The sequence below is a fragment of the Nanorana parkeri genome, unplaced genomic scaffold (assembly GCF_000935625.1).
Source record: "Nanorana parkeri isolate BGI_ZX_2015 unplaced genomic scaffold, ASM93562v1 scaffold84, whole genome shotgun sequence".
NCBI lineage: Eukaryota > Metazoa > Chordata > Amphibia > Anura > Dicroglossidae > Nanorana > Nanorana parkeri.
This window is the reverse complement of record NW_017306352.1, coordinates 1,951,393-1,966,187: the sequence shown is the minus strand read 5'-3', so window position 1 is coordinate 1,966,187 and position 14,795 is coordinate 1,951,393. Positions and strand designations below refer to the sequence as shown.

General features: G+C 39.6%; 1 protein-coding gene across 6 annotated transcripts in view; it reads right to left on the bottom strand.

The window, feature by feature from the left end:
• The window catches only part of PARD3 (par-3 family cell polarity regulator), a 535,067-nt gene that overhangs the window by 173,520 nt on the left and 346,752 nt on the right, over positions 1–14,795 (bottom strand). For all 6 annotated transcript variants that reach the window (XM_018552327.1, XM_018552326.1, XM_018552321.1 and 3 more), the window contains one exon: positions 10,122–10,344. In XM_018552327.1, coding sequence (XP_018407829.1) covers positions 10,122–10,344 — 223 coding nt within the window. The remainder of the gene's footprint in view (positions 1–10,121; positions 10,345–14,795) is intronic.

The following is a 14,795-nucleotide window of genomic DNA, read 5'->3' as shown; positions in this document are numbered from 1 at the left end:
GGGGGGGGTCTAAAAATAAGCAGATCATGCATTTTGATGCAAAGTATGGCTATTTTTTATCATACACATTGATACTACTTTTACAATAACTTTACATACACATCCGACCTCTTGTGTCTTCCTTCATTAACACTAATCAATCATTTTTGTAGGGTGTGTACATTTTCATAAGAGTACAAACCAAAGGTTAATGTTTTTCATTTAAAAGCTGAGGTTGACAGCTCTGAATGCATTTAAGAGTGATGTGTAATCCTAAAGACCCCCCAGACCTAACATTTTGGCATGGTAATGTTCTTGGCAGAGACTAAACATGCTGATTAAAGGAAATGTATAATGTTTTGTACATGTTTTCTTTATGGACTTTCCACTTTATTAGTCAGGTAAATATGCATATTGCAAATAAATAACTGATATTACCTATTGTCAGCCAACGTTTACATGGATTAAGCTGAAATTATACACAAGACTGAATAAGTCAAAAGAATGATTCTTCAGCTCTCCATTCCTGTTCTTTATTTATAAGGTTTCAGGTGGTGAGGGACCGACAAGATGGGAAAAGCAACTGCCGTGCATGCTTTAAAAAAAACAAAAAAACTCTCTACATGCCATAGGTACACCTAGAACTAAATGCTTATTTGCAATAATAAAAAAATATATATTTTATATGAAAACATACATATAAACACAAAAAAACTGCCATTACCGTTATAGCTTCCTTTTATTCAGTGTTGACTTTAGCTAATCAGGTTCAGTCTGTGAGTCACAAAAATAAAACCCTCCAAAAAACAAAGAAGAGCTGAAGAACACATGGTATGAAAATTGGGCACAGATGAGATAATTAGCATAAGAGAATACCAGCTTATCAGTGTCACGTTACACACAACAATGTGATTTTGTTCTGAGCACGATGATTTTAATTTCTGTTGCCAAGATGATAAACACAGTCTGATTTGGTCCTGGATGTGAAAATTCATGAGACCAGCTTGCCAAAATATACTGAAAACACTACAAAATGTATCCCTGGCATAGTGCTATGTTAGAATAGGAGTGAGAGTTTACGAAAACATGGATCTTATTCACATGTACCTAGAGACAAACTATGACCCAGGCTTAAAGCCATTGGTGGTCAGAACATCAACAAAAACACATTTACTTACAGCAACTGAAACTCACAACTTAAAGAACAACAGTTCTACTACTGCTGCCTTTCCTTTCCCTGTTTTTTAAGAGCTTACATTTTTTTTGTTGTTCTCCATGGTCCCTGTGTGTTGTTGTAAAGTAGCCACCGCTTCAAGCTCACTCCCATAATGGACTACAATCTCAATATAAATTAGTAAACTAAGGTGAGATTGAAGTCCATCACGGGAGTCAGCTTGGAGTGGCGACTACTTTACAACACACACAGGGACCATGGGGAACAAAAATAGCCCCCCTCCAGAAGGAAGGACAGTGTCAGCACCAATTCAGAGATGATTTGAGGATCTACAGCTGAGTTATAGACAAATTGTTAATAGTTAAGGTACTTGAATGCATCTTTTTTTGTTCATAACCTCCTTGCATTGCAGCAATCATGTGTCAAAACGCCCTATATTTTGTTACCGTATCACATTTATTTTGAATGGGCCCCAAAAAAGGGGGTACCGTGGTACACTGCAATGAACAGTATGTCTTTTCGTGGGCTGAAATGCAGGTGTGTTCTGTAAATGCATTGAGTGCCCTTCAAAATGTTTTATTCCATCATAACACAGCATGATGGTGTCAGTGGGACCTTAACAAGAGGAAGAATAGCCTCTTTGGGTTAAGTATACATTGCAAAGATGGTGTAAAACTTTACTGCAGATTTTTAGGTTCCTGTATGGGGTACATGATGCAAACCTTTCCGTGTCCTTAATCAAAATGACTGATAAGTGGGAGGATCTGCCTTCATCAACATTACCACCTGAGCAGTCTCAACGTTGAAATAAAGAACTGACAAGTCTCAGCATTCCTTGTGCCTTAAGGACTTTTGCAAAGTATCTAACTTAAAGTGTTATTAAACCCTCCGGTTTTTTTTTTTCATATACCTACTGCTAGCAAGCAGTAGATATATGCAAAAACTTTATTACAAAAAAATGCTTTCCGTCCGAAAATCTGAAAAATCTTGGGGCGGGCGCATGCACAGTTCAGATTTTCGGCCGGGAGACGAGGAGAGACACAAGTTAAGTCTATGGATGGCGTGTACCCACATGCAGACATCGTGGGACAGGAAGTACCAGCAAGCACAGAGGAGTCAGCGCTGGATCGGAGACCTGCAGCAGCGCTGGAGAGAAGGCTGAAAAGGACAGTAAAGAAGAAGATGATCGGATTAAGAGACTTCAATTAAGGTAAGTGCTTACATTAACATTGGGGAGAGGGAAAACATTTATATCTGTTAATGTCACTTTAAAACAATGCTTATGTTGCGGGAATGCCAATAATATGATAAACTGTATTTAAAAAAAAAGAATTCTGGGAAAAGTGAGCAAATCGAACAAGTAGAAAAAGAGTTCACCTTGGGGCAAACTGATTCACAAAAAGTGTAAAGAAGGCACCCAAGATGCCATAGTTGGCAAAGTTGTTACACATTCTAGCAGCTGCTGTTTACGTCTATGACAGAAAGAGTAAGTGACCTCCCATTCTGCTAAGCAGGTACAACGAACAGTCATTGCACAGGGTTCTAGCCTGGCATGACACTGCCATGTGTTATTCTTTATGAAAATAAACGTGTTTACACCAACCACTAAATATACAGAAGGGTCTATATGAAAGGGAGATGCTCAATACGATGAAGGGAAGATACATTTAATTTTCAAGTCTATCAGGGCTGGCACTGTTAAATAATCATAAAACACAATTGGATAAAGACGCACACAACAGATCCTACAGCATGTTGTTTATTGCAAAGCTCGTTCCTACAGCTCTTATAGTAATATTCTAATGTGCAAATCAAATGAATAGGCTTTCAAGAGAAAAGTCACTTTAATGCTCTTAATAAGAACGCTGTGTATATTAAAATGTCTCCTGCAATTCTCTTCACTTCATCAATGGTGCTGTTTACAGGATGAATACATGTACGCTTCAAGATTTATGCCAGCAATTTCTGTGAACATTTCCTGGGAGCGTTCCTGCAGGCCGTGGAGAATGATTTCCATGTATGAAAGTTTTCCTCGAAATACGCCACAGGTAAATAACTTGAAGAAATACAAGCAACTACTTTCCGTTGCTCTATTATATAGCAAAATAAATAAAAATTGCCGTACAATATTTGGTTTTAAAAAGTGAACTAAATGTAGGCAATTTATAAAACCAGACTGCAAATTCGATCCATCTGAATGTCCTAAGTAAAACTGAGGAAAAAGCCATTCATATATAAAACCTTTTTCTGTATGCCCTTCGTTAAGTTTGTGACAGTGTAATGCGGCCCATGTTTAAGATGGTGGCATGTGCACCTTTGGAAAAGGGAATGCCACTGATATCTCACTTGTTCCTTTAGGTAGAAAAACAAGTTTGTCACACAGCGCTTGTGATGCACAAATGTGGTGCATGTATGTGCAATGTGATGTCAGTGCAATGTGATGTCAGTGCATTGGCGCAAATATGAAATGTATATAGAGGGTGTTCCCCCTCACGGTGGCTTTTACTTGCACTAAGAACTCCCTGAAACACATGTCCAGACAGCACTCCCTCTGATGAAGCCACTTATTGGGTTAAAACATGTTGAGTATTCACTTTGGCTACTCAAAGAGACTGGCCAAAACATGAGAAATTGGAAACAAAACAAAGAGTACAGAAGAAATCTTTAGCAAACAGAAAGAGTGCAGAGGAATATAGACCAGCAACCTGCATTGATGAAAAAACAGATAAAATGCTGAGTATAAGTTGCAAGTATATTGAGGGATGGTTCCATGGAAGTTATATTACTTTGACAATGAGAAATACAATTTAACTAAAGAATTAACGTACAGAATTAGAAAGTAGCTATACTTCGAGATATTAAAATAATAGTGCACTCATCAGAAAAAAGAAAAAAAAGGCCATGCTTACACAAATATAATGAACACTAGGTCTAAAAGATCTTATTGCAGGAGTTGTTCATCAAGAATGCTGACTTCACTGCTTAAGAGACAAGAAACCACTAACTTTCATATAAATCATGATATTGAGAATATGGCACAAAAAGTAACATTAGAAAGTACTCTGTGAAGATATATGAAAAGAAACCTTCAAAAACATTTCTTGCTCAGCATTCAGCAGAAATAGCTTAGCTATTCCCTCGCTTCCAGACAAAACCTAGCACACAGTATAAGTAAATAACAGGTAAAATACTAAGATATTGATCCAAAAGACAGTTGAATGTGTTTATTTTGCAATTTCTTTCCAGAAAGAAACCCAAATATTCCTGCAGCCCCATGTTACATCAACTGGAAAGATCAATAATCTTCAGCTCATATTACCGGGCATATTAAACATTGTTACACGAGACATTAGTGTTTTTGCTTGCTGAGCTAAGTTATAGATTGTGGAACACAAAGACAGAGCAAGATGAAAAAAAGAGATGTGGAGAAACCATTTAAGTACTGCAACATGAATAATGTAATGCTGTCTATAACAATACATCATAATGGTTTTATAGGTCAATTGGTACTTCTACCACTACCAATGATGCCTCAGATTTTGCGTAATAGCTGGCTGGTGAGAGCCCATTTAGGGGAAAGTAAAGGGATAGACTGTGCTGTGTCTCCAAAAAGTGTTCTCAATAGACTATGAAAACGTCTGTAGCGTCCAAAAACTGCTCAGTAACTCTGACCACAGATAGAGTAAGAATCAGTTTGTAGGGGGATTTCAATAGGTCTGCATTATAACTGGTAGTGCATGGGCTAAGTGCAGAACTTAGGGGAAGTTTCACTGGGATGAAATGATTTCGTAAATTATCCATTGTGTGTGCTGTATTGTAAGCAGAGGAAGATATGATGCCATAGTCATTTACTTCAGCATAAAGCAGCATAACTCTACCTTTCAGATGCCAGATGGTTCTGTAACCAGCTGTATTACAGCCACTTTAAAGAGGTTCACCAGAGAGTTTACCTTTGGGTTGGCAGCCCCATGATATGCAGCCATGAAACCATTACTATAGGCATGAATTGCTGAGGAAGGTCATAGATGATAGAAAATCATAGAGATCCATAGATAACCATGTTACAGTTTTGAATGGGCCTTCCAGCAAGCCTTACAAATGACAGAAGGCTGGTGTGTGAGTGTACATCAGCTTTCATTGTTGCTTAACTTAAACCTTTTAAATCCGTATATCTTCTCATGCTGGGGGAGAACTTCCCTTTGTAGCTGAGTGCCTCTTCCTGTAGTGCTGGCTCAGGTGGCAAACATACACACAGACACCATGTATCCATTTCAGAGACAAGGCAGTCTGCTGCAAAACAGAAGTTCTGCCCAGCATGAGAAGAGATACAGATTTAAAAGGAAGAGCAGCAAAGAGAAGGGGAACTACCATGGATTACAGTAAGGCACACATTACAGTATTGTTTTATGTTAAAAAATCTGAGGGTTTAATGTCACTTTAAGTTTTATAAAGGCTGCATTAAGAATATTTTCCATGCACCCTGATGCAAGGTTTTCAAGATGTTGATGCAAATATAATTTTCAGTTCTGCAGACTTTACAAAGACCTAAAAGGATGTAAGGGAAAACTACTGTCAAGTTAAGTGTAATATGTATGTTACGTCTGCGAAGTGCTTCATTAGGTATGGTCATTTTTTTAATAGATCTGCACTACAGATTAGAATCCATATCATACGCTTTCGCTCACTGGTCAAAGGATGTGTCTTCTTTCACAACCAGCTCCTTTGTTCACCCAATAGGCACAACCCAGCTCAAGTACCTGATCACCCCCATTGTGTCTCTGATATATTACAACCCTGCAGATCTGATCATCCATACAGCAACATATGCATGAGCCAACAGCCTAGAAGCTGAAGTGATTAGTCGATATATCTAGTAAAATGTTCAGCACAGCATAAAATCATGTAGCCATCAAGGAACAATGACAAACTTACAACTAAGCAAGAGATAAAATTAAATATAGGGCAGGGCCCTCCTAGCCATCTCGTCTTGAATTGTATTGTATCTGTAATGTCTTCCTTATATTATAAAGGACTGTGCAAATTGTTGGCACTATATAAGGCCTGTATAATAATATAATAATAATTTTTTAAAAATAGAAAGTTCAACATAACATGCATCATCTCAGTTCTCAAAGATTAGGACAGCTGAAAAGTGTATCCTCCGTTTTTCCAGGCATGGGCTTATTGTCTATTGACTCATAAGTACAACAGGAGGCCAATAGGCCCAAATCCTTTCAGCCTTTCCAATGTCTTGTCCACCAGTGCAGTCATTTATGAAGTGCACCCAGTGACACTATCTCACATGTGCTCATCTGGTGTGACATCCTGCTGTATATGGCCACCCTGAGTTGGGTTTTTCTTCCTGGTTATCAAAAATGTTAAGAAACGTCAATCATTTAGACACCATACTGTGTAGTAGATAGAACAACTGTGCCCCCAAACCCGCTGCTAAATTTCAATTTTGCACTATAGAAATTTTGCTTTCATTTGACTCAGTGGATGGCAGCCCTTCGTGGCCGCCTTTACCTCCCTGTAAAGTCAGTTTATTTTCCCCAATGGTGTATACAGCGTTAAACAGTATCCACCCACGTACCTAAAGGGGAAAAAACACTGGTGTGTATATCACAGGAAATTTCCTAGACAAAAGCCTTGTTAATTCCCCCCTCCCGTGTGAATAACAATGCATTATTTAAGTTTAGAAAAGGCTCAAAGTGCAGTCTTGCAAAGCGATCATTAACCATTTTCTTCCCGGTAATTTTTCATGTACTGTGAAGGAATAGAACAGTCTTTCTGCTGAAATATCATCCACCGTGGACTGCAGCAGGAAATTAGGCCAAGGAGTTATCCATAATCCTTCATTAAAATGAAATAACCACCAACAGCTCTTTGAAAAAAGCACATCGTACACTAGAGGTAACCATCAAAATGTAAGCAGAATACTTGTAAAGGTGGACAGGCCAGAGGTCATCTGAATCTTTGTGACTGGTCAGACCTCGGAAGGACTCTCACCCTACTTGTGTGCCACTTGGTACATGGTGTGTAATCTCTCAGCAGGCAGTCAAGTGAGGCATCAGCTCAAAGTTATGCCAGCAGGAGAGAAGAATGAGAAATCTAATGAAATTCCAAACCATTGGGCATCTTTCCTGAATGTTGCTTAGATTTCAATAGTACACTTCAGGAAAGGAAACTTGTCATGAAAGAATAACCTAGGCTGCTCTTTCCTAAAAGTAGTGCAAGTACCTGCATTTAGCAGGCTTTTGCAACTGACGATACAGCAACACTCAGTATGGGAAAGGGAAGGGTATCAAGGATCATGCTAATTGGAGATGAGAGCAGAGTGAGCAGATGGAGGAGCTCATCGGTCTGCCTCTGCTCTCTTACTGGCTAATCCAAAGGCTGGGGATGGAGAGAGGGCACCACCTTATTTCTTTCATAGACATTAAAATGGAAGTGGTGTCATCCACCTGGCTATGCTGTGGCAGAAACATGTAAACCTCAGGAAAGGATGGACAGAAATACAAGTCCTTTGGCAAGAAAAACAAGAATTCTATCTTTGTATTTAACATTTGTCTGAAGTTTACATGTCAGTTGTCTGGCTGTTTCTGTCTTAGGTTCTTTTAACTCACAGATCAGGGAAAGAGCATGCTGTAAATAGGCTGCTAACTCATTACAAACATGCAGCCAGTAAAGCCAGAACTCTAGATCTGTAGTCTTGTATCAGGTCAGTGAGTTTGTTAAATGAGTTTCTAAACTGGCAACCAAAGTGAGATGTGGCTAGCACTGCTTGTGTACCTTTATTTTATGGAGCACCAGGGGAGCACCGAACCCCAAAATACACCACGTGAAAATGAAAATCACTGTTGGAAATACATTGACTGCTTACTGTAGTTTACAGAAGACATTTCCAATGCATTGTTTTTAGAGAAGAAATGGAAATTAAGAGTAACTTTAATTTGTTATTTTGGCAAATATTTACCTGAATGCAGACAATGATGTCTTAACAAGCCGAGTTTTCCCCATTGGCTTCAATTAGCAGCAACAGATTATTATATTACCTGCTATACATTCTGGTGTGTGCAGAATATATTATGCTGGAATTTCTGCCACATCTCAAGTTTTGTTATGTGTACTCAAGCTTCTGTTGAAGGATTCGTTAGCATATCATGCCTCACCAATTGCAGCTGAACAATGCAAATGGCATGCCAATCAGCTGGAAAGTTCCTCACTAATGTTCACAAATTCCAATTTATACTGTCCTGACTTTCACATACAAATCAGTACAGCACAATGCCTTGATAAGCAAAGGCTGATATCATTGATTTTGGGGGAAATTAAAAATTGCATTATGCCTGATCTGTAGCACACAACAGGGAACTCTGGATGCATAATGATTTTTGTTATGAAGAAAATAACTGGTTCCGATGTGTTACATGAACAACTTATTCAGTTATTAGGCCTTGTAAATGCATTGATTAAAAGGGACATTAAACAGTATCCTCTACAATCCCTTCATTCAACCACCTTCTCCTTAACCATTCCAATGATGAATCCATTCCTTAGCATTTGTAATGTTCGCCAGACAAAGTGACACAAACCCCTCAGCTTTTTTCTTCGTATACACATCTACACAATGAAAATTCTCCGAAGCCACATTTATTTTTGTTTTAAAATAAAGTCTTACTATTTTATTGCCTTTAGAAAGTCTGCAGTGCTCGCTCCCATAGCGCTTCTCTCCACTCACACTTCCTGTCTCTTAGTAAGAGGTGTGCACGTTAATTCTGGTCACGTGCACATCTTTCTTTGCCTACAACTCCCATGAGGCAGAGAGGAATCATCTCTCATTGTACACAGCCTTCCCCCTCCCTACTATACACACTGACAGTGTCGCTGCATGTAATCTCTTCTGCAATGCTCTAAATTATCAAAAACTACTTACAACAGCTTTACAACAAATCTACAGCAAACATCAAGTTTACAGCAATCTACACAGAAAAACAACTTTATTTAAAATGCAGGAGCCATATCCTCTGTTAGTGTGTGACCAGATTCAGCATGTGAGCTGAGACTCAGAGGAAAGTATGAGGCCATTGACAGCTCACATGCTGAATCTCCTCTCCTCCCCCCACATTCCCTCCTTGGTAAGCCAGGTGGAGATAAATCAAAGATCAGATATTAGTGTGGGAGAGTTGAAGAAATCACAGCTCCTTGCAGAGTCTAGAGGGGAGGATTTGTGGGTGGAGACTGCGAAGACACGCCCTCAACATGTTGTAGTCCTTCACATGAACGAGCACAGAGGGTGGCTACTTTTCAACTCCCATAGGGACCCTGCAGAAGAAAAGTAGCCACCCTTTGGCAGGAAGTTGTGGCTGGAGAAAAATAAAACGGATTGTGGAGCATTTAGGGCTGGAGAATTACAAAAAAGGTATGCAGTCATTTATTATTAATATACTTTTTTTATTATTTAATTTCTGGGTTTAGTGTCGCTTTAACGAGGAAGTCACATAACTTTTAATGACAGGCCAAAAGTTCCTTAAAAGGTTGCCGCTTTAGGAGGGATTAATACAGAATGCTGAGGGCATGATGGGTCCTGCGGGTAGAAGCTGGTGTACATATTTTTTTAAAAGGGTGGAAAAGCCCCTTAGGTGAGATACAAGCCATTAGTAACCTTGACAGCTCCACTTAGACTTCATGATGTCTTGGACCAAGCTATTGACCCTTTCTGTTATCAAGAAAGCTTATGTTGATGAATTCCAATGGTGTACTGAACATGAAAGAAAATGACCTAGCAGAGGAGGTATGAAAACCCAAACCTTTTCTTTCAAGCCTAATAAAACAGTATTAGGAATGTAATACGTTATTTAAAAATAGATTTCAAAAGTATATATTGCGTGTATATACACATGTGTAAAAAAGAATAATTTGTGCCCAAGTATAAATAGTGTTTGTGTGACAATAGAAATTCACCTACCTGAACATATCTCCCAGACCTTTCAGCATGCCACCTTTCTTGGCCTTGCTTTTATCTTTATCTTTATCTCTGTCTTTCTTTTTCTCTTTACCACTCTTATCCTTTTTATTCTTTTCTTGGCTTGATCCATTGACCTGTCTCTCTAGAGAATGAGATGGCTGGTCACTGGCAGTAGAAACAGACTCTCGCCCTGATCGAGAGCTCTCTTCAGTGTCTTCTTCCACTGAAGAAAAAAAAATAAGTAAAATGTCAGTAAGAACGATAGAGTACAAAAGATCACATAAGTGGCAATGACTGACCAAACCAATGAAAGACTGACCAAGAGACACCTGTGCACATAAAACAAGCTAACAAAATACATTTTGCTATCATGGCTACTGGAGATAAATAAAGAAATTAAAAAGCAGCTTCTAAATGTGAGGAGGTGTGCAAGGCTTAGAACAGAGGTTCCTCCAATGTTAATACAATAAAAGTACAATCATCTAGAGATGTATTTTGCACTCTCTACCTACCCAGTGTGGTAGACATGTCCTTTTGTTCCAACTGTGTTTGATTGGTACCTGATAAAGTAGTAGAAGTAGTTAGGAGTACTCACATTATGTGCTGTTACAGCCTCCACCCAGCACCAGTGTAAGCAAAAGGTCTGAGATGGTAATAGTAATAATAATAAAAACATTTATGAGGCTGAAGTGTAAGGGAAATCAGCTGAACTGAAGAAACTGGCCACAGCAACCAAATCCCATTCCTATTTTCTCACAGAAGGGTGCCTTGTACAAAGGGTCAGTGGAGTTTTACAAGCACTTTACCTACCCCACTCAACAGACTTGTTTAGTGGTTCCATATGTGATGTGCCACCTGGTAAAGTATCAATTAAAGGTAATGAGTGTCTTCATAGGTACAGCTGTTTTATTTTATCCTGCGCTGAAACTACCATAAAGGGTAACATTTTATCAGTTTAATATTAATCACAGTGATCTGATCATCTTAATAATAAACATATTAATCTAATAATCAGGCCCAGCTATTACAGAATAAGTGCACCTTTTAATATTCACATCAATAGTGTATGCACCCTTAAGCATTTTAACATATGTTGGTTATTACCTTATCTGCCCGTGTCTCTCTCTCTTAAGCTGGGTTCACACCTAGGCGTATCGAATATGCGCGTTTGTCGCGCGTTTCGTGACGCGCATTTTTACCGCGATTCGCTACTTGGCTGTATCCCAATGGAAACACGCGACAAAAACGCCCCAAAGAAGCTCCTGTACTTCTTTGGGCATAGGACGTTTTGTAGCGCATTCATACGGCCTGTAATACGCCCAGGTGTGAACCACACCCATAGGAAATAATGGGATTTCGGTGTTTGAGCGTTTTGCAGAGCGTTCGAACGTGCTACAAAACGCCCAGGTGTGAGCCGGGCCTAAAGGTGGCCATACACTTTACAACCATCGCAAGACCTTAGTCTTGAGATGGTTGTAAAGTAATTTAAAAACCGTACGATCTGCCCATCTTGGACAGGCAGATCGTACTTGCGATCATACTTGCGATGACCACAATGCTGAACGGGCAGTGTGCACGTGCGCACACCGGCCCGTGCGGCATCGATCTTACGATCATGCTAAAAACCAGCCGAAAATCGTACGATTTTCGGCTGGTTTTCAAGCATGCTTCTTAGACAAAAGACGTGCGACCTTACAGTAGAAACGGTTGCACGTCTTCATTCACACTGTATGGGCACCTTAAGGCTGGGTTCACACCTGGGCGTACGGAATATGCGGTAAAAGAAACTCGCGACAAACGTGCGTTTCCGAGGGCTATCCGGCTGTATCCTAATGGCTTCGTGCGGCAAATACGCCCCAAAGAAGCTCCTGTACTTCTTTGGGCGTAGGGCGTTTTACAGCGCGTTCCACGCACTGTAAAACGCCCAGGTGGGAACCATGCCCAAAGGCAATTATTGGTTTTCACATGTTGAGCGTTTTACAGAGCGTATGAACGCGCTGTAAAACGCCCAGGTGTGAACCAGGCCTTAGGTCTGGTTCACACCAAGCGCGTTCCAGGAGCAGAGCAGTTACAGACAGAAGTAAAACTGCGTCCAATGTATTCCAATTGAATTTTTTGCTCCAGTTCACATCGCAGCGTTCCGTTGCAAACGCATCAAAAACGCATGAAAATGCCCTGGAACGCACTGAAAGCCCATTTAAAATTTTGTAAAAAATATGTGTTTTTTTTACCAAAAACGTCCCGGAACGCAAAAAAACGCGGCACATCCCACTGCACTGCGTGTGCAGAAACTCATGCAGATCTGCTCTGAATTTGGTGTGAACAAGGCCTAACGGATGCTATATTCTCATATGGCTGCCATACTTTTCAGTTCGAGAGACCAACCTGCTGCCTAGGGGTTTGGAGTATTCAGCCATCTCTGTGGACATATATAGAACTACTCTAGGTGGCCACTAAAGCATAATTTTCTGTAGGCCCATCTTCCTCTCTTCTCCTTATATACCACTGAACACAAACAGCAACCTCACTTAATGTCAGAATGATGCAAGAATCTTTTTCTGGACAGTCAATTCCAGAGATGCAGTCATCAGCAGTCTTGAAAATCAGAATTTGGGAGCCTTAAAACTCCAGATTTAACCTACAAGCCACCCATCTCTACTGAGAACTGGCGACATCTAGACAAAAACCTCAGAAGAGATAATTTTGTTTTATTTTTTTTGTCTCAACAAAAAGGCCTCAGACTGTTTAGCTACTTTGTACTCCTTTTGCTTTCATGGAATCCACGTAAATCAATCATCAATAAACCAGTTTCAGCAAAAGAAGACGAGAAGGGTTCTACCAATACCCATGTTCCTTGCATGTTGGGAAAAAACTGTATTCTCTAAAAAAAATTATTATAATACAAGTTGAGGAAAATGAATTCCCCCTCCAGATTTCACATACCCCACTCTCAAAAACTCTGGAGGGGCAATCGTTACTATTCTCTCTAATTCAGAGCATACTTTACACCATAGAGTGCAGTCAGAATTTTTCTATTTACCTCCTAACCACTGAGCTATCATACAGTGAACTTTAGGCCTAAGAATGGTTTACGAAAAATAAAGCAGAGGGAAATTAGGTCTACTGTCTGCAACAATAAGGCAGGTTTTGTTTTCATTATTGAAACAGTTAGGAAAATTAAACAAGTGGATATAAGCATTGTGACATTACTTTGCTAAACTGTTTATAAATCACCTAAAAAACCTGAGATAGGAGTGTGAATGCTATCCACTCTTCCTCTCATCAGATGTCAAATGCAGAAGAGAGGAGGCACAAGTCCTCAGCTAGCAATTTAATTATTAACAGAAATGGCTTTACAGTGTGTATTTATAACCTCCACCTGTCATAATGCTTCATGCCATCCGTATAAAATAATGACATGCAATGTAACCACCAGGCCCAAAACCAACTTAATTTGAGTTATTCTTCTTCTAAATTTTGATAATGACCTCTCTTTCCCATTTGACAGCTTCCTACTTTGCAGTGCCCTGGCACCACCCACTTTACTACAGTTTGCTTAACGACAAAGGGAATTTTATGACAATGAAGCCCCTGCATCGACAGGCACAATGCTTTGCCTACCACAGGCTCAACTGGCCAAGTAGAAGTGCCTAGCAGACACTTCTGGCATAGGACACAACAGTGTCAACAACGCACACAGCAAATATATATAACATTTATTTTTTCTGTAACAAAAAAAGTGTTTAATGTGCAAGGTGGGAAGGGGAAACACTGAGGATTGTGTAAACAACTCTGAGGTAGGGCTTCAACTGTCAGGGGACAATTAGTGGAGCAGGATTTTTACATTTAGCCAATTTCTTTTGGCTAAATTTATGTTTAAATTTAGCCAAAAGAAATTGGCTAAATTCTTTAAAAGAAATGCACCAATATGTGTCATTACATGTGACGCAGCAATATTTATTTTTTTTCTAAATTGTGTTTGTATGACAGCGCCAACTAAGTTGCCAATCAAAAAATGTTCACCTACCCCACTCTGATGAAATGTTCAGCTGGGAGGAGGGCAGGAGTAATTTGGGTTACCCAATAAGGGGGGTAACTATTTTGGGTTTCTCACATGTAATGTTAGACAATATAGTGGTATTTGAGGTTTATCCTGTTACCATACCATGCAGGAACAAAAACACTCAAAAGCACATATGCACATATCAGTATTGGTGACTGTATGACAGAGGACCCCTTTCTCCAACACCAGTGACCACACATTGACACACGGAAGTACATGTGATTACCCAATGCACCTCACCTACCCAATTCCGATGAGCTATTCAGGGTCTCCAGCTGGGATTTGTTATGACCTGTTAAAGTATTTCAATTGTATTTAGATGTTTCACAGGGAACTCAAGATCTTGGGAATAAAAACTATATAATGTTATTGTTTGGCAATTCAGAGGGCACAAATTCTAAAATTACAGGTGCACTATTCCCTTTATGGGTAAGTGATGCTATGCATGAAAGACTGACCATTTGTGGCAGAGGAAACAAACTATATGTGAGTGAGACCAATAAGGTCAGTGCTTTCATAAGATCTTAACCCCCTAAAAAAGATCCCTTCATCACTAAATTTTTTAAAGTAAATTTAAAGCCAAACTCCCCCCCCCCCCCCACCTTTGTCTA